Below are 18,944 nucleotides of genomic sequence, written 5' to 3'. Positions count from 1 at the left end.
AGCCAGCCAGATAGATAAGTAGCTTACAGACATGAGAGTTCTTCTGCATTACAAAAGGGGAATGGGGGGGGGGGGGGGGGGAGACAAAAGAAGGAATATAATGGCAGCCATACAATAGGTAAATTCCCTAGTCTGCTAGATGTGTACTTTACAATGATCCTTTATGCTGGACTGTACACACACACACCAGTTGCCTTCCCTGGCCCTTTCACACTCCATCAAGTGTGTGTTTGGACATCAATTTGTATGATACAAATTGTATGGTGTATTTTTTCCTTGTTTATATACTTCATCTTTTCAGTATGTCCTTTCAGTGATCAGTCTTAAAAAAAAAACAAAACAAAAAAACAACAACAATCTTTTACTTTCATAATACCTTTAGATGCATGATTCCGAGGTCAATTGTTTATGCATCAATTTGCCCCCTCCCCATCCCAAATACTGCAGAGAGCATTTTGATGGCTTTGCTTTAATTGGATACACTTGTATGGCCCACAGATCTAGGCCAAGTGTAATTTCAGTTTCATTGTGAAAAGAATGTTTCATCAACTTTCTGCTTGGTTTAGTGTCCCAAATAGAGTTCAATATTATACTGCTTTTGTGAGATGTACAGTGTACATGTGGCTACTTTTCTGATCAAAATATCAGATATCTTGGTAGTCTTGCAGTTGTCATTCAGGGTGGACGTACCGGAACCTAATTACTTCTTTTTAAAAGATTCTTTGGCTTCACCCAGTGAGATTCCTGAGATTGAAGGCAGAACAGTGTACCTGTACTTTTGGCCACATGGACATTTTCACAAGTGCGCATGACACTCACTGACTGTAGTTTATTTTTTGACCTTCACTTTACAGTGTAGGGTCAGTTTTGTTGTCCCTGCCAGCTGAGGTCCTTTGTTCACATGTTTCCTGTCTGTTTAGTGATGCAACCTGATGTGGAGATCATGTTTGGTGTTTTTTTAATTAATTTTCTTTTAGATGACCTCTCTCCCATTTGCCTGTAATCTCTAGAGTGTTTGTAGGGTCTAGAGTCCTCTCTTTGTAATGAGTATTAAAGTTGTGTGTACAGTTACTCACACAACTGTGTCGTCAATTTCAGAAGACAATGTACATACATTGTATGTAGTGCTGCTCTAGACCAAGGACTAATACTGACAAAAGAAGGGTACTACACATACACACTCACGCATACACTCCCACATTGTTTGCTTTTTGGCTCTAGATCTGATTACTAAAAGGTGACTTGTACGCTGAAATACACTGTACAGTACAATATCAGTACGCATTCATTGTGACATACACTTGTACGTACAACTGTATGTGCAGGCCTACATGTACAGAAGTTGTACAGTGTATGTGTACAGTTGTAGCTGAGTTGTATGGTTGTTTGTGTGTTGTGAAAATCTCATGAGTTTTATCCAGTCCTTAACATTACACACAGTAAAATATAGATCTTCGTTCAATGTACTATGTACATGTACACATAAGTCGTACCATGATGTAGACTATCCACTTGTTTACGCTTTTCATGATCTCTCTCTCTCTTTCTCTAAGAAATAAGTACGCATTACTGCTATAAACGTACACGTAAACAGAAGATAAGGTACAAACGAGAAAGTTGTGACCTGTGTGGGACATGAAGTGGACGGAGAGGCTATTTCCAATGCATTTTGTAGAGACTCTTCTAAAGTGTTCAGTAGACCAGTGAGGTCAGGCTCCTTTTATATCGATAGGAGATTTCTGTTTGTTAGTTCTGCTTTCCCTGTGTTATCGTTTCAAAGCAAAAAAAAATTGTTATCAATGCCATTGGATTGTTATCATCGAGTTATCATCGTTTGAAATTCAATGGCTAGTAAATGACGCATGTGGCCTTACCAGCTAAAGTACCTTGGAACTACTGTACACTGTACAGACTGTAGCTTTATTTACATTGTGCATGTATGTCTGTTCCTCTGTTCACATCAAAGGTTTGCTGTGTTTTCATGATAAAGATCACTCTGTTGTTACTGTTGCAGTCTGTGATTGATGAATGCAAATTATCATTCATTACTTTGTAACCTGTGAGCTTTTCTGTACAAAGTCTCCATTGTACATTTGTACACCATGCCAGTATGAGGGTGTACTGACCAAATAATTAAACAGCAATATGTTTTCTCAAATTGTAATTCAGACTTCCAACTTCATATTGGTCACTTACGACACTTTACAGTACAAAAGTGTATACACTTATACGTTCTGATGACCAGTATGTACACTTAATACGTTCTGATGACCAGTATGTACACTTTCATGATCTGATGACCAGTATGCAGTTCAAGGAAAAGAAGATCATTCCCAGTGACAGTGTGACTTGCTATCAAATCTGTAGTACCCCATTGAATCATGAAAAAGTAGCAGGACTGTATGGATCAGTTTCCAGCCAAGTTGGCAGAATATATATGCACTACTATTTGTTAAAATCCCAATTTCCTGTTAGGCTGCTGAGTGCATTTTCTTTTTGTTTAGGATTTAAGGGTTTGTTTGTTTTACTGGTTGGTTGTTTGCTGTTCGACCCTTCAAAAATGTTTGGTACATTTTAATTGTTTGGTCATTGTTTAGAACATCCCAGTGCCTACAGTAGTCCCAGTACCAGTTGTAGTTGTATAGTACCTCTGCACTTTGTTGTATCTGAACATTGCAGATACAGGATACTGATATCAGGAAGAAAGATTGGGTGGAAATGCTAATCAAACGATTAACTGCTTGTTACAGTTTCATGTGTGATGTGAGATATGAATTCTGTCAAGTCAGTGTTACTTAAAAAGATAATTTTTCCCCCTCCCCCCCCCCCAAAAAAAAAATGCACCTGCACGGTCATTATTCCAGTTACAGTTGTAGCCTGGGAAGAAAACAAAAAATGAGAGCTACCAGCTTGTACACATGTTATTTAACCCTAGTGAAGTTCAGTTTGGACTGTGCCACTTTCCTGCAGGTAATAATAGACTCTACGTTTCCTCTTTTGGGCTTCATGTTCCCTTCCCTCGTTGTGGCCAATTACCTCCTCTTTGCTAATAGATGTAGCAGATTGCAGCAGAAAAGTAAAATTGATGAGCCAAAAAATTACAGTATTGGAACTCCAAGAACTGGTAAATTTTGAGATTGGATACTTTTCCTCTTGTTCAAAATTTTCTCTAAGGCTTCAGTCAGGCAGTAATGATCTCTTGGTGCACACGGTGTACATAGGGCGACAGTTGAGTGTACAAAGAAAATGAGAACATTTCAAAGCATACAAAGGATACCAACTGTACTTAGCAAAACACCAGAGTGTAAGTACAGTACATGCACACATGTACTGGGTGTTCCAACATATAGTGAAATATACATGTATATAATGTATATTGAAATATCATAACAAACTACCGGTAGATGTCCATACTGTTTTCATAGAGATGCCAGTCAAGGAGGGGCGGGGGTATATTCCTGCTGGTCATAATCATACTTGTGCAGTAAAGGAAAAAAAAAGATAAAACATACTTGTATATTGCATACAATATGTACAGTATATGAATGGTAAATTTCAAGAATTTCCCAAATGCTCAATTCACCAGCAAAATGCATGACTTCTCCCTGTTATTGTTGGATTGTTAGAATGGCATATACAGGAAGAAAAATGAAATTACACATATGTGACCCTGCATCACAAAACCAACAAAAAGTCGCCAGACATGGATAAAGTTAATGACAGATTCTGATGTTGTATAACCCAATTCAAATTGACTCTCCTTACCTATCTTAATACAGTATTGGAAAAAAAAAGCACACACTCTGGAAAAGTGTGTACTGAGAAAAGAGGCTCTGCCATCCATGCGATGAATGACTGAGACAAAAAACAGGATGTAAACCACAGGAGTAACAACAATGAAGGGATTATCAGGTTAAGCTGAAATTGAGCATGTTCTATTAACACATTCTGTTCATGATTAGTGCCAACTTTCAAAGCAGTAGCATTATTCTTTCAAAAAGTTATTAGAGTTGAAAGTGAAGAGTGTGCAAAGGATTTTCAAGAAATGAGAAGGGCCTCTACCTGATCTCAATACCGTACTTTACAAAAAAAGAAAAAAAGGGTTGTGGAAAAACTGTTGAAAACACACTTTTCCCATTCAATTTATAATCCCAACCTTAGAAATAATATAGAAGAAGAATAGCTCTTTCTGAAAATATCAAAAACTCAAGATTGACTTGCTTGACCCGTTTCATCTTTTTTGAGTCCTCACGTACATATAGATGTAGAATCAGGGGTGGGACCTTTTTGTTGGTTTTGTGATGCACGGTCACATAGAGGTCTACCATATTCACATGTGATACATGTACTGTTTAATGTAAAATGCCTTTGTCAAGTTATATTTATCTAGATGTGTTTACAAAAGAGAAAGGCATTTTGCCGTATACTTGTGTACATGTACAATATGTCTGAGTACCTACAGGATATGTACCTAGCTACAAGGTCATTGCTATGGAAATGCTGGCCACCAAGTACCTGTTGCTTGAATTAAATCTGTGTGCATCAAGCTGGAACTGAGAGTTATACATTACTAGCAAGTCCCATCTGTCAGTGCAGATTTGGCCTGTAATGGTTTCAAGATGTTTTCATTTATTTCTCTGTACAACCCCCCTCCCCTTCTTTTCACCTCCTTTGCTCCCTCCATTTCCACATCTCGAAAATTTGCGTACCGGTACATATGTTTGCAGAGTTGCCGAAAAACAGACCCATTGGAAATGTATAACATGCCGTAAAACTGCCTTACTTGAGGAGTTCACTTGAGATCGATAATATCTGTGAGAATGTGTTCTTTTTTTTTTTTTTCTTTGCCGGACAATCCATTTTATGGATTATTTCTGGTTCCTGGAGAGATTAAATGCAGTTCCTGAAAAAGGAAGCTAGATGCCCAAGAGATTGTTCCTGTTTATTGAAGGGAAAAAAGAGCAAAAAATGAAAATAGGAAGGAGGTACGAAGTATGGACCTGGGAGTGTTTCAAAACTTTCTTACTGTATGTGTGTTGCCTGATTCCAAGACTTTTCTCATTTGTATGACTCCATTGTCTCTCATTTGCCATACAAATTAAGAATTTTACAATCATGCACCAGGTTAGATGATTTATCTGATCTCCTGTATTACAAGACTTGCTTCTCATCACATCCTTTTCTTGAAGTCCCTTAGTTTGATGCTCAAGTTTTTGGGGTTTTTTTTAGATTATTCTACAGCACTCTTTGCTTTTGCATTGTAAATAGTAGGATATCATCTCCCCACAAAGTTACTTAATTCAAATGTTCATGAGAGTTTAAAGTTCAAATAAAAAGCATCATCTACTTCAGTATGAGGATTTTTGTGTTTTGCTTATAAATACAGTGTATGTCAACCCTTTGTGTATTTCACTTTATTCATTGCGGCAGTAAATACTCTATTCACATCTACAGTGTACAAGTGTACACTATAATAAAAACTCAAAGGTATTGTAGGCCTAGTTTGTTACAGTGTATGTTGGTAATGAATCATTCTCTGTTTATTTGATTTACTGCACCATGACAGTCTACAATGTACTTGAAACTTGAACATGAATACCTTTGGAACATAGGCCTATTGTACCAAAGGCCTATCCTTGCTTGATCTGGCATATGGCCAAAAACATTAGCTGTAAAGCCTTCGAACGAAGGTGCGTCCCCTGTGACTTGGAGGACAGGCCCTCCAGAGTAAAGGTACAATCACCTAGATCCTTTATTGCTGGAAAACTATCGGTATGTACAATGTGTAGAGTTTACCAACACCACAGATGGTGTGTTCAATGCCTCCATCCTGTACACAGGACCTCCATCCATCAATTATTCAAATTGATGGGACTGTTGGCGTGCCCATTTGAGGCCTCATCCCTGCACACAATACATGTTTACCCATCGACTATATGAAAAAGCAGCCAGTCAACACGGGGAGGGCAAAGCCTATAGTGTACATTCAAACTTGGGTGAGCATGCTCACATTTGAATGGGGCACGCCAGTCTGTTGTGCCACTTAAACACCTTAGCTGTGAATAGCCCAAAGGCCTGGTCCAGAACTGGCCTAATCGAGTGAGGAAAGGCTGGGTATTGTCCCTGTGATTAGCTGCACAAACAGGCGGGCCACTGCAGGTGACTTCTCAAATTAACTGTATCTTCAACAGTACATCTACCTGTGCTGTGTGGTAGAGTCCCTTTGCTGCTTAAAAAGCTTTGCTTTACAATACCAGTTACCAAGCTAGAGATTTTGTCAGAGAAGAAGGAATCCACAGACACAGATCAGTTTTTTAACCACTTTTTTTTTTTTCGTCGCCACCAGTGACTGCCTAATGGTTGAACTAATCAATCATGTTTCTTCACTTAAGTCTCTATCAACATTTTGAATATAAATCCTGCTGCAAATATTTGAAAATATAAACCTTCCTACTGACTGGCCTGCAGGACTATCTTCAATCTTGATCCTCCTAGTGTGCTGTTTGGTGCATGTCTCGCACGGCTAGACTGTTTGGAGTACATGTCATCAACTCTTCCTCTGTGTCACACACTGTACTGCATGCAAGACGGAAACTGTACTAATCTAGTACCATTATTGATGAGGATTATTAATGACATGCTCATATGATATCAAGTTTGTTTTGTTTTGTTTTTTTATTGAGGTATATCAAAACCATACAAAGGGTACATGTCATAAATGCAATCAAGCACTATACACAAGTATCACAAGTGTATAATGTACATGTTGTTTGTACATGTACATGTACACTGTAGTCTCAATGCAGACTCTATACATCTTATAGTTTCACTAAATTGTATTACTTCCCAATGAAGCCATTCCAGAGCTGCCAACCAGTACATTTTGTGTTTAATTCATTGTGCCCGGTTATTTTGAACACAAAAATAAGAAAACATGTTTTGGGGGTTTTTTTTTCAGATATAAAAAGATATGTATATAATTTTCCTTACAGTTGATTTTATTTGTGGTATGATTGTTGTTTTTATGTAATTTTCCCATTGTAAGCAAAAGTATGAAGTCATTACCAAGGTTTTGTGTGTGTTTACTGTGTGTGTGCTTCTTGATACTACAGTTGTACATGTACACTGTACAGAGGGTACAGATCATACAGTACATACCCCTGTATGATACTGTAAAGCATGAAATACTTTTATGGCATGAAATACTTTTATGGCATGAAATTTTTGCAAAGTAGAGCTGACAGCCTTTTTCATGGCAATAAAATGTTGCAAATTGCCACTGGTATTCAATGCAGCCTCAGCTGTGTCTTCTGCAAATATCTGTTTCTTGGTTTTATTGGGATATAGGCCTGTTTTGTATTGTTCCCACCACAAACTCATTTTGAGTACTGTTAACATGAAATAAAGATAAAAAATTGTCTGCTTATAAGAGATGATTTTTTTTTATGTGATCATTGAATATTTTGGCAGCCTTCTCTGTAACTTGCTTAGAAGATGGTTAAATTGATCATACTATAATAATTGTACATTGTATGTAGAAAGGACAAGAAACAAATTGTATACCAGCATGAGAGAATGTGGCAGATTGCCATCGGAAACATGATATGATTTGGATACTGGCTTCAACAAATTTAGATTTTGACATTGTAACATCTTGCCTTTCTATCCACCTACCCTTTCCCCCTTATCATCATAGATGTTCAAGGCCTGTACTATTACCCAGCCGAGACCAATGCACCAGATGCCTTCTACAGGATACTGGATGTTAACCGTGATCATGTCCTTGTTGGAGGAAAAAACTCTTACACCGAGCTTCACAGAAAAAACTTGGAATTGGTAAGTTGGAGCAGCAGATACGGGCATTTCACTGTCGGAGTTACATTGTCTGTATCCAAAGCCTGTCAATCACTTATATGACTGATCCTTAAATTGGCAACACAAGAAGATTAAAAGTTTGTTTCTGTCTCAACTTGCAAGTCTAGATGTTTGTTTAAGTTTGTTTTTTTGCTGATTTTGTGCAAATTGAAAGAAAATCAAGCAAGTTCCATCCTACTATTCTGCAACCTATTGCTATGCAGGATTAATGAGAGGTGCCGAATTAATGATGTCAATTCATGATTTCTCCAGCCAAATTCCCCAAGGACGTTGATGGATTACTGTATACGCCATACATTTCGCGAGTCTAATTTTTTGCGAATCGGGAATTCCCAACGATTTCGCGAGTGGTTAAATTCGCGATCATGGACTCCTGTACTGAATGGAGAAATTACATATGTCACATCTACTACATCGGAACCAGAGCCAATATTTTCAGGTGTCTTTAATTTCGCGAATAGCACCTGACTCGCGAAATTCGCGAAAATAAAAACCTCGCAAAATATTCGACGTATACAGTAATTTTATTGATGAACAGATACAATGTTTTTGTTCACAATTTGTAAACACATTTTTTCATTTCCAGGTTATGAAGGTAAACGTTCCAAGAGTTCAACTGGACAGCTCACCTGTTAGATGTGAAGATTTACTGAGAGGCAGAGAGGTAATGGTGCCATGTTTTCATCATCATTATTTCGATTATGTGAAGGGGTGATGATGCCATTGGCTTTATAGAAGTCAAGTCTGGTGATTTGATTAGCTTTGTGGTGATAGATTATTGTTTTCCTTTGTCAACCAGAGTGATTGCAATTTGTATGCTCAGCAAAGTTTTAGGCCCTGGAGGATGCAACCTGATAAAAGTTACGTTCAGACGGGAGCCCTTAACCTCGAAGTTAGGAAACTTCGAGGTTAGAGCTTGTAGTAAGGGACCGTGAAGACGCACTCGTAGTTTGCTCGATGTTTCGAGCCACGAGAAATCTTATGGTTAGCGCTCTAACCACGAGCCGCGGGGGGTCCCCACTCGTAGTTAAGCACTGTGTGGACACAAAAAACAACGAACTCGAAGTTAAGAGTGACCTCGCTGTAAACTCCAGCCCCCACAATTTCCCTCTGCTTCCGGGTCAACCTCCCAAACATACACCATAAATACACTACACGTGAAAAACCTATGACGCACGACACAACAACATCATCTTTTCTTCTCATGCGCTTGATCTCTGAAACTGAACACGTCGAACTCGCTACTGTATTCTATATTCTTCTCCGACGCTAAAAAATGTTTTTGACGAATATCTTCATAAAGGCATAAAGTCATCAGTGCAGTGCTATCTCTGCATACCATGACAGAGAAAAAGAGTACCTGTAAGCGAGTCCGACAAGGTTGGACTAAAGAATAAATAGACGCCTTGTTAGCAGTGTGGGCTGAAACTTCCGGTTTTGTGGTTTTAACATCGAGTGGAACCCACTTGTAGTTAGGGGGGGGGGCAGAAGCTTAACCTTGAGGTTTTGTAACCTCGAGGTTAAGATTCGTCGTGTGGACACACGTCGTAGTTAGGGGGCAAGAGCTAAACCTCGAGGTTTCCTAACCTCGAGGTTAGGGCCTACCTTTTGAACGTAACTAAAAACTCCTGTGATCACGGTTTCTTTGAGAGGAAGATCATTCCTCAAAACATGAAGACATGTGCAGATATTGTAGATATGGGGGAAAACAAATCATTTTTTTTTAAGACCTTCATGAATATACTGTAACACTCATTTATTACAGGACCATCATACGATTGATAAGTCCCTGAAAAACATGATAGCCTGTCTGATACAAAATGCTTAAATGTATTCAAAAACAAAAGTGTTTTCTTACCTTCTTTAAACAGAGATAGGACAACAAAAAAAGCTGTACGAAATCATATGATGCCATTAATTTGGCAGTTTTTTTGAGGCACATGAAAACAAAAACAAAATATTATTGAGCACCTTATACGATGATGATTACATCTATCTTCAGTATACATCCGCTCACATGAAATATTGAGAGCCAACATTCACTAGACTTGACTTTTGAAAGCGGGGCTGGTGGTGGAGATTGTCAGACTGATGAATCGTGTGATGTGGTCACATGGTAGCTCTTGCTGTACGTACAATGCGTGGCCGCTGCTGTACGATGTCAGGATTGATGGATCATGTGATCGCATCGAGTTATGAGAGGAAGTGGAGCCGGGGTGGATTGGGTGAGCGATGGTTGGGCGTGAGGCAAAGGGAAGGATTTGCCGACAATTCAGATGGATGTGTCAATTCAGATGGATGTGCAATGAAACTTTAAAGGTGGTAGAACCATTCACTGTTTGTCATTGGTAGGCTTCAACAGAGATTAGCAAGTTGTGCAAAATTGAAAGCTTATCGATTAGATTTGCTTGAGTATGTTTTTGCCCTTTTCTTTTTTACCACAACAGGCATTACATTTTCCAGGTGATTTTATGGCAAGATGCCAGAAGCATTTTAAAGGAGAGTCACAAAATGTTCTGATTACTATTTTTCAAACTCATTTAAAAGAGGACTTTGTGATCATTATAAGTCACAGTATTGACTTGTAGTTACCATAGCTGTTTGGCTGTTGTCTGGTTGATACCTCAGTAACCTCAAGCTGTTGCAATTTGCAACCACGTGAAATTGCTTTGTGAAAAGGGGGCCCATGAGTTTGTTCATGCTGTTGCGAAGTGTACGTTTTGATGAATGGTATGAAGTGTTGCCATTGGGAGATGTTTGTTTCTATGGTTATTTATGGAAAAACTGCTGATGATACTTTGTTGATTCTGCAATCTTTGAAGATACATATTGTACCATACAAGATCTTGTGATGGTGATCATTTCTGCTATCGTATGGATGAGTGATAATGGTAAATGAGAATGATGATAATTATGACCATGGATGTGGAAATATTTGAATGAGGATGGGCAGTGCTGAATGCTTGCAATGGTTTAAAGTAGATGAGAGGATGCAGACATTTTACCCCTTTGAGTCAAAATGGGAAGTTCTACAGTATGTGTCAGTCTGAAAGTTGCTGCTCCAAGATTTGTGCACACTTTTGTCCAAAAAGAATTGATTTTGTTAACATACAGTATATTTGTTAAAGTTTTCTGTTAAGTAGTTGTCTCACACAAAGTGTTCAGAGTTTCCTCAGTCACACAGTGTTTCATTTGTGATTAAATGCTGGCAACACATTCTCTGAACTCTAGACTTTTACTGTCCAACCTTTTGTTTATGGCCCTTCATGTAAACTGTGTCACAAGGACATTTCCTTCACTTATTCTTCCAAGCTACAAAATGTAGCTGTCAGTTGATATGTAATAACTTGAAATATGAGTCTTTCTGTGCATTTTAGTAGTGTATTCATGCTGGTAGTGGACAATCAATGTATACTATAGATATGTACATGTACATGTACATGTAGGCCTATGTCAGAGGCTGTAAGTTGTTGATGTACCAACTTTTGTAGGACTGACATGGTTTCCACTGATGAACCAGCAACTATCAGTTTCTTTTTCTTTTTTTTTTGATACGCGAACTGATTAATCCTGTTAGAAAGTTATACAGTACAAGCTGTAATTAAAGTCTGAATTATCGTTTAATGTTGTCGTTCAAGCTCACTTTAGAATCATTACTATAGCCTTACAGAATCCGGGATAATACCGCAAGAGCTTGAACTCAATAATGAGGCATGTGCAGTGGACTGTGCAGCAACAGTTGATTCTTGGATCAAATATGGTACCAGTATTAGACATAAATCATAGGATAACGTATGAGTGCTCACAACACTTCAAGGAATTAAAGACACCACTCCAAGAATATTGTCCAAGTCTCAACACGTACCACTGTCTATCAGTGTGGTGGTGATTTGTCATACAGTAGTTTTAGCTTCACCGTATTACTTCCTTGACCTGTAGAGATTTTTCTCTTTGTTTTAAACTGTTGGGTTTTTTTTTTTTGAGGGATAATAGGGTCACTGTCATTGCTTTAAGAACAGTCCTCTACACGGCTATATGTTTTGTTACTCTTTTCCCAGCTCTGTTATAACAGAATACACTCTATACCAAGGGATAGGGGCATACCAGTGAATTTTGTCGTTCCTTTTCACTTCGTAGGTGTATTTCTAGTAAATATCACAAACCTTTGTGTTTTTGTCAGCACAACCAAAGCTGTGAGGCTGTACAAGAATTAGACCCATCATCAACTTTGCATGTATGGGGGCCTACATTAAATGTACACCCTTGTTTTCATCTTCGGATGCGATGTGCTGGTATATACTTTGTAGTGTATATAAAGAGGCTCAGGGAGTATCAGATAGTAGGGTATTGATTTCACTGTCGTTCTTGGTAGGGTATAGTGAGCAGCTAGAGCAAGGTGACTCCTGAATAGTGTCAGACAGATCAGTGGGAATGGCAGCAAAGATAGAAAGATGTTCAGTGGAGGAGGCTATGTAAACTGTAGCAAGGATTCGTACGTCTCAAAAGTGAAATCTTTTGTGTGGAATGTTTTGAAGGTTAAGCCTTTTACATTTTTTTTTTTTTTTTTGTAGAACAAGTGTTTATAAAGATCAATCCAGCTGTAAGAGCTCTCTGTGAAGTATACTTAAAATTGTAGCTGTAGTGTGCTTACTGTACATGTAGGCCTAATTGCGCAAATTATAAGCAAATACAAATTGCTACACAGGTTATGCTAAATACCATTTGCAGTGATATTGGTAATGATGATTTGTAGTTCTTTTAGTATTTATAGTATAGATGTTTCTAGTTGATACATCTATTCAAAAAGGATTTTTCTTCAGTCTAGGAGAGTTGGGTCAATGAGAATGAAATCTCGTAAAATATCATCTTTTTATGCATGGAAAGTAATTGGTCGTAGACCCTGTTGCAAACATGGAAAGCTTGCGAGTCACAAACTCACACCCATGCTTCCAAGATGGAGAGACTCCTGAAATCGGAAAAAACCAGCCTAACAAAATATTTGATCACGCGAAGGGCACTCCAACGACGGCTGAGCTCGGAAAGCTGACGTAAGACTGACCGGTGTGCAAACAATGTCCGAACGAAACGTAAATGGTTTGCGAGAGGCTCTGGAGTAGACTGGCACCAATCAAAGCTTAGCCCGTGGCTCACATCTCCAGCCACGACATGTACTGTGACAAGGGTCTATAAGTGTCTCTGTGTTTGTTTGATATCTTGCAAGCAGCAGTCTTCTATTTTCTTGGATGTGACAGTAACTCGCTATTCTTGACAGCGTACATTTGTACATGTAATGTACAAAGTAAGGAAGAAGATTCTTCATCTATGTTTTGTTTTTGTCCTTTCCTTTGTTCTATATTTTTGTTGTATCTTTTATTTATCTCTTTTGGGGTATATATTGTAATTTTGGCCTTTTCTCAGCTGATATGTACATGTTCATCATAAAAAATGAAATAGCACAATGTGTTGTACCCAATATCCATTCTGTTAATCAAAGGAGGGTCTTTTGGAAAATGCTTGTTTCAAGTGGCTTGTAGATTGATTGTATTCATAATTAATTTTGGCCATGGGTGTGATCAGAGTGACCTTGCATAAAGGAGAGAAGTTCCACACAAATTCAAAGAGAGTTCTGTGTAGAAGGATTTATTTCTTGTGTGTGTGTGTGTGTGTATGTATTTGCATGATTTTAAATTTCAGTAAATATCTTTTTAAGGAAGAAAATAACATTTGAGTGAAATAAACTAGCTTCAGAAAAATGGAGTACCTACAGTTGCTTCTTGCCAACTTTTATCTCCTGTCAATGTAAAAAAAGGAATGGTACAAAATAACTGCAAGATTGATAATAAATTCTTAGGTCTTCGGAGCCAGTATTTTAATTTGTTGATGCAACACAACGCCAACCTTTGCTTTCATCAACATCCACGAAGACCTAGAAGGAGCCAGATATTTATTAACTTGAAGATGCCTTAGGAGTATTAAATTCAATGACTCGTCTTTCTTGTCAGTGTGCTTGAGAGATTAAATGAAATTATGCCTGCAACTATTGAAGGTCAGCAGACAATTGCTGGTTACATGATGAAATAAATTTCAAGGAAAGAGTGAACATGTTTAATTAGTGATGTACCCACTGCTGTCAGACCTGTCCATGTAATCACCGGCAGAAGTACATGTATGAGCAGATGGTGGCTTGATTTTTTTTTTTTTTTTAACTTCTACTCCTAATTGAATCCACGAACTATACCAGAAAAAGAAAATGGCATCACCAGCTAAATCAGATGAAGGAATTGCTATTTTGATGAGTCGGTGTGCTCGAATGCCATTTTGAAGTGCAATAAAATGAGGGGAAGATGTATTTGTACAATACTTAGTGTGTGCATGCTTGGTCATTTTTCAAATCGGACAGGAACAATCCTTGACATTTATGCTGTTGCCTAGTCACTGCCTAGAATAGGGTACTGTAAGAGTGGATATTTTCGCATTAGTGATGCTCAGCTACATGAGAGGATTTCCATAGAATTAAGACATTAATTACTGGAAGATATGACAAACAAAAATATTTGCGTGCTTTAATTTTGCTCTAATTTCCAGTCGTGAGAAATGCACAAATATTTCCACACTCTGAAAATTTCCACTTTTAGAGTAATATATATGAATGTGCCCATTATCAAAGCTATGATAGTATTAAAGAGGGTACCACCATTGTGATCTCCAAAATATTTCACTCTCTCTGATATAATGTAAGTAACCATGCTCTCATGAAATTCAGTAATTTGATGAGGACAGTGATCCCTTTGTGGAACATTGGCAATATCTGTACACTTGTAAGACCACTCCTGGCTGGGTTGATGACACTACTTCTGGTACTGATACTGCATGTTTTTGTTTATGTTTACAATAAGAGGGTGCATGTAGATCATGTTCTGTGTTATTCGCATCGTATAATATATGACCTACAATTAATTTTTTCTGACCTTTAGGTGTGGACATTGCACATGTCACTGAACGTGATTATAGGTCATTTGAATGATATGTGTACAGGCAGTGTTGTTGTGATTGTGTTTTTATAATTTGCATCATTTTTAGAGGAAGAAGGCTGTTTCTGTATTTCAACCCAGGGGCCATGAATACCAGAATTCTGTCACAGCATTTGGTAGATGTCCTATGTTGATTTCATAACCTATCCCAGCCCCCAGCCCCCCCCCCCCCCACACACACACACACACTCACTCACTCACAAGAAGATGCAAAACTCAAAGAAGAAAAAGAACTGCTTTAAATTTGGCAAACATTAAGTTTTAACAGTCAAACTCTTTTGCATTCACTCCATTCCCTACTTCCTGCATAGACTTTGGAGGGAAATAAGGGGGAAAAAATCTCGTAAATTTGCCTAGAGGAGCAATGAAATGGATTTCGATCGATTCAGAAAGAGAGAGAAAGTCGTTTGTGGCAAGTGGAATGAGTGATTGTCATTCGCAGTGCGATACAAAGTAGAGTATTTGTAAGTCATTCCCTTTTCCCTAACACTCAGTCCTTGTTGGCCGTTGTGTTCTGGGAATGTATAGTAGTATATGAATGTAACACAGCCTGACAGGTTTAGTTAGAAAATGTCTGGCCAGGGAATCTCTGTGTCACATAATTAGTGCAACCAATCTCACCACAAATTAACCTGTCCATTTGTGGAAGTTGAGCACTTATTCAATGCAAGGTGAGGATTTTGACAGTCAAATGAATGCGTCACCAATCTTTCTCCTTACATGTAGATAGAGGCATTGAGCAGTAACTACCAGAATAGAACCCTTGTCATCAAAAGAGATTGGGGGGGGGGGGACTTTTCCATGAGAGAAGATCTTTGAATAGCATGTTGGAAGGATGCGCAGTTATTGTTGTACACTTGAGGACATGTACAATGTATGTCCTGGGTGTTGTCATTAAATTTGCAGGCTAACATCTGCTGCATTGATGGACAATTTTGACACATTGCTGTTTGCATAACATTAATGCACAGTGTCATAAATACATTGTATTTACAAGTGTCACAAGCAGGTGCAATTAAACAAATACTGAGTGGGTTTCATTTTTTTTTTTCTATTTTACATTGTTTGTCAAACCCTTCGAATGTTGGGACAGAGAATATCCCCCAGTATACATACTTTTTATTTTTATGTCTTGTATACATGTCTGAATATGTCTGATGTCTATTATCTCATTATTTGTAATAGGGCCTATACACTACAACACATTTTCAACACTGCAGGTATGACAAAGGCAGTTACCATGTGTGCGTGTCTCAAGCCTAGTAGGCGCAAAAGATTGCCTTCAAAATCCATCTCATATCATCTGAATAAGAAATTTAATCTGCAAAAATTGTTTTTCAACAAGATGGCTACATTTTAAAGATTATATTAAATTCTGAAAAGATGCTAGTGATTGTGATTTCAATTCAGTGCTTGATTGGTTTCAAATCCTCACACAGAATCACTCAATCTGCAGGTAATTGGGCTCCCTAATGCAAATTTGATGATTTCATGTGTTTCGAGCACGTTTCCCTGTTTGTTAAGAAGCAATTTGTAGAACATCTCATGATAATCTGAATCCCATCCGCCCCTCTCCCTGCTTCCTTCTTCGGGGAAAGCTTTTTACAGCAGTGAACGCCGCGAGCACATATTTGCTTGATCGTCTTGCCGAGCTATGTACAAGTTGCATGTTTGCCCCAGGGCCAGCAAGTCAACATGGTATCCACGGCAACGGATGACAGATTTGTCCCTGCATTGTCAAGGAGATGGAAGGAAGCTAAGACTCTCAGGAATTAAGGTCTTGGTCAGCCAGGGCCAAGGACAAAGCAGTCAAGTTTCAATTTTTACTGTCATTGGAACTACATGTATGCATATAATATTGTGTTACGCATGTCATATCAAAACGAAATTTCACTCCTCGGATGTCAATATCTGAATCCTTTTATTGATCACCCTCCTTTCCGTAAGGCTGGCGAGAGGAAATGCGATGCCAGTTTCCTGATTGCAATGGAGTTTAGGAACATTTCCCAGGCCTCTGCCATCATGGCAGCACCAAGTGTGACTCAGTTCATCCGTGTGAGAAACTGATTTCTCGGCGAGTACAATTATATCGGGGAGTCTCAAAGGAAAGGTTTACTGACCTTCCAAATGGTGTGCCAAGAAGGTCTCAAAAGGGCTTGGAGATGGGTGTAAACTTAGCAGCCCGGTATCCATTACCTGGGCCTATATGCTTCCAGAGACCCAACGGTGGCCGGAGGGAGGAGTGGAATTGACCCCTGCACCCCCCATCTCGGCATGGCGTCCGTATCTGGCAGGGAGAGGTGGCAGGCTGGTTGGCTGGGCTGACCTTTGCTGATCATTGATTGGCCCTGGCTCGTTTAAAGGTGTTATGTCCAGACGTCACAATCAATAATGACTGTACATTTGTATAAGGACATTTAGGTGTATATATTTAATAGTTTTCAAGAACATGTCCATTAATTAACATACCTCAGTGTTCATAGAATCTCAATGTTCATAGAATTACCCCACAGCTTTTGAAGGACATGATGAAAGAGGACATTTATGTACTGTACAATAATACTAAACACTGCTGCACTCCCCAAGTAAATGCCAATACATGTACAGTACCTGTGATTTGCACAGAGCACAATGTGCCTCCATTTGCTTATAATAAACCAAAACAAACCAAACAATACAACATTTCCTGATGAGAAGAAGAAATGAAAAGTCTTATAGTAGAGGAGGCAAGCATCAATAGAAAATAACAAAAAAAGTAACAAATAAAGAAAATCGGTATTGTGTTATTCATAAATATCAGCCCATTGAAAGTTGATTGGATTCTACATTTGCATGTAATGCGTTTTTGTCTTGCTGGAAAGTCAGGAGTCGAATGGCATATTGTTTCTGTCATGGTTGGCGTTGTTTATTGTCTGCTGTCTGAGATGTGCAGGCAGTCAGAATCAAAACGCACGGAAGACTTCAGTCATGGGATGGTACTTTTTGCCAGAGTGTACCTTTTATTGGCCCCTTTTCATTACATGTCGTAAATTTTGAGACTTATTGTTATGTTTGACGCTCAAATATACAGTATATGTAAGAGGAGGGATTGGATTCTAAACAAGATTTGACTTTATGTGAAACCAGCGCTTTCAGATCTCTTGTCGTGCTGCCCAAAGCTTCATGCCAGTTGAAAGTGTCAACATCAGCCATAACTTGCTGGTAATATGATTCATCTAAGCTTCTTTTTGGACTCAAAAGGTGTGTCCATGTGTGTGTTTGTGAGTGTGTTTGTGTTTGAGTTTTTGTGTTGGAGGGAGAGAGAGTAAGTGCATATTCCTTCTGTTCTTTGACTTTAGCTTGCCCTGGACTTGAACTTGTAGCACAAGAAGATCAGAACTCACCATATTTACCCCTCTGTCCTTTCGTTTGATAGCAATGCTACATTGGCACTCCTCTTCCATAGCAAGTTTCCTGTATTACCCAGGATACTTGAAGATTTTTGACAGATACATCATGTAAAATCAGGAATGCTGAGTCACACTGTTACATCAGCAGTTGTGTCAGTAATTTCCATTATATTGTCTTTTTAAGAGTTTGGATTTGATTAACCATTATTCAAGTGTTATGATGACTGGAACATTCCAGAGGTATTCAACCCATCCCTCTTGAAAACCCCCTCTACCACACCACCTCCCCCCTCACACACACATACAAAAGAATCAATATAAATCACAAAAGGTTTTATATTTCCAATCATCATTCCAGCAGTGTTTATTAACTGATATGTCTGATGTGTAATTTTAGAGAGCTTGTGAGGAAAATGACCGCCTTTAAAGCAATAAGTGTTAGAAGACTGACCCCAAAGATTGAATAAACTCTGAGCCTTCTCTTTTTTTTTTTCTTTGACGCCCTCCTGTTCCATTTTGTCCCCACATGAGGCACCTGTTGTTGCTAGTCAGAGCAGCGTGGAAACCAGATGCGAGGTCTATTCACGGACTTCATTAGAGAGAGGGTTAGGGAGATTGAAAAGCTAGACCTGCTGTGAAGGCTGGAGGG

The 18,944-nt window shown here is 38.6% G+C and overlaps 1 protein-coding gene across 1 annotated transcript in view; it reads left to right on the top strand.

The window, feature by feature from the left end:
• The window catches only part of LOC140230858 (semaphorin-1A-like), a 135,590-nt gene that overhangs the window by 2,341 nt on the left and 114,305 nt on the right, over positions 1-18,944 (top strand). The window contains exons 2-3 of the mRNA XM_072311005.1: positions 7,697-7,836; positions 8,462-8,539. Of these exons, the coding sequence (XP_072167106.1) occupies positions 7,697-7,836; positions 8,462-8,539 (218 nt within the window). The remainder of the gene's footprint in view (positions 1-7,696; positions 7,837-8,461; positions 8,540-18,944) is intronic.

The sequence above is a fragment of the Diadema setosum genome, chromosome 7 (assembly GCF_964275005.1).
Source record: "Diadema setosum chromosome 7, eeDiaSeto1, whole genome shotgun sequence".
Taxonomy (NCBI): domain Eukaryota; kingdom Metazoa; phylum Echinodermata; class Echinoidea; order Diadematoida; family Diadematidae; genus Diadema; species Diadema setosum.
This window is presented reverse-complemented; position numbering and strand designations above follow the sequence as displayed.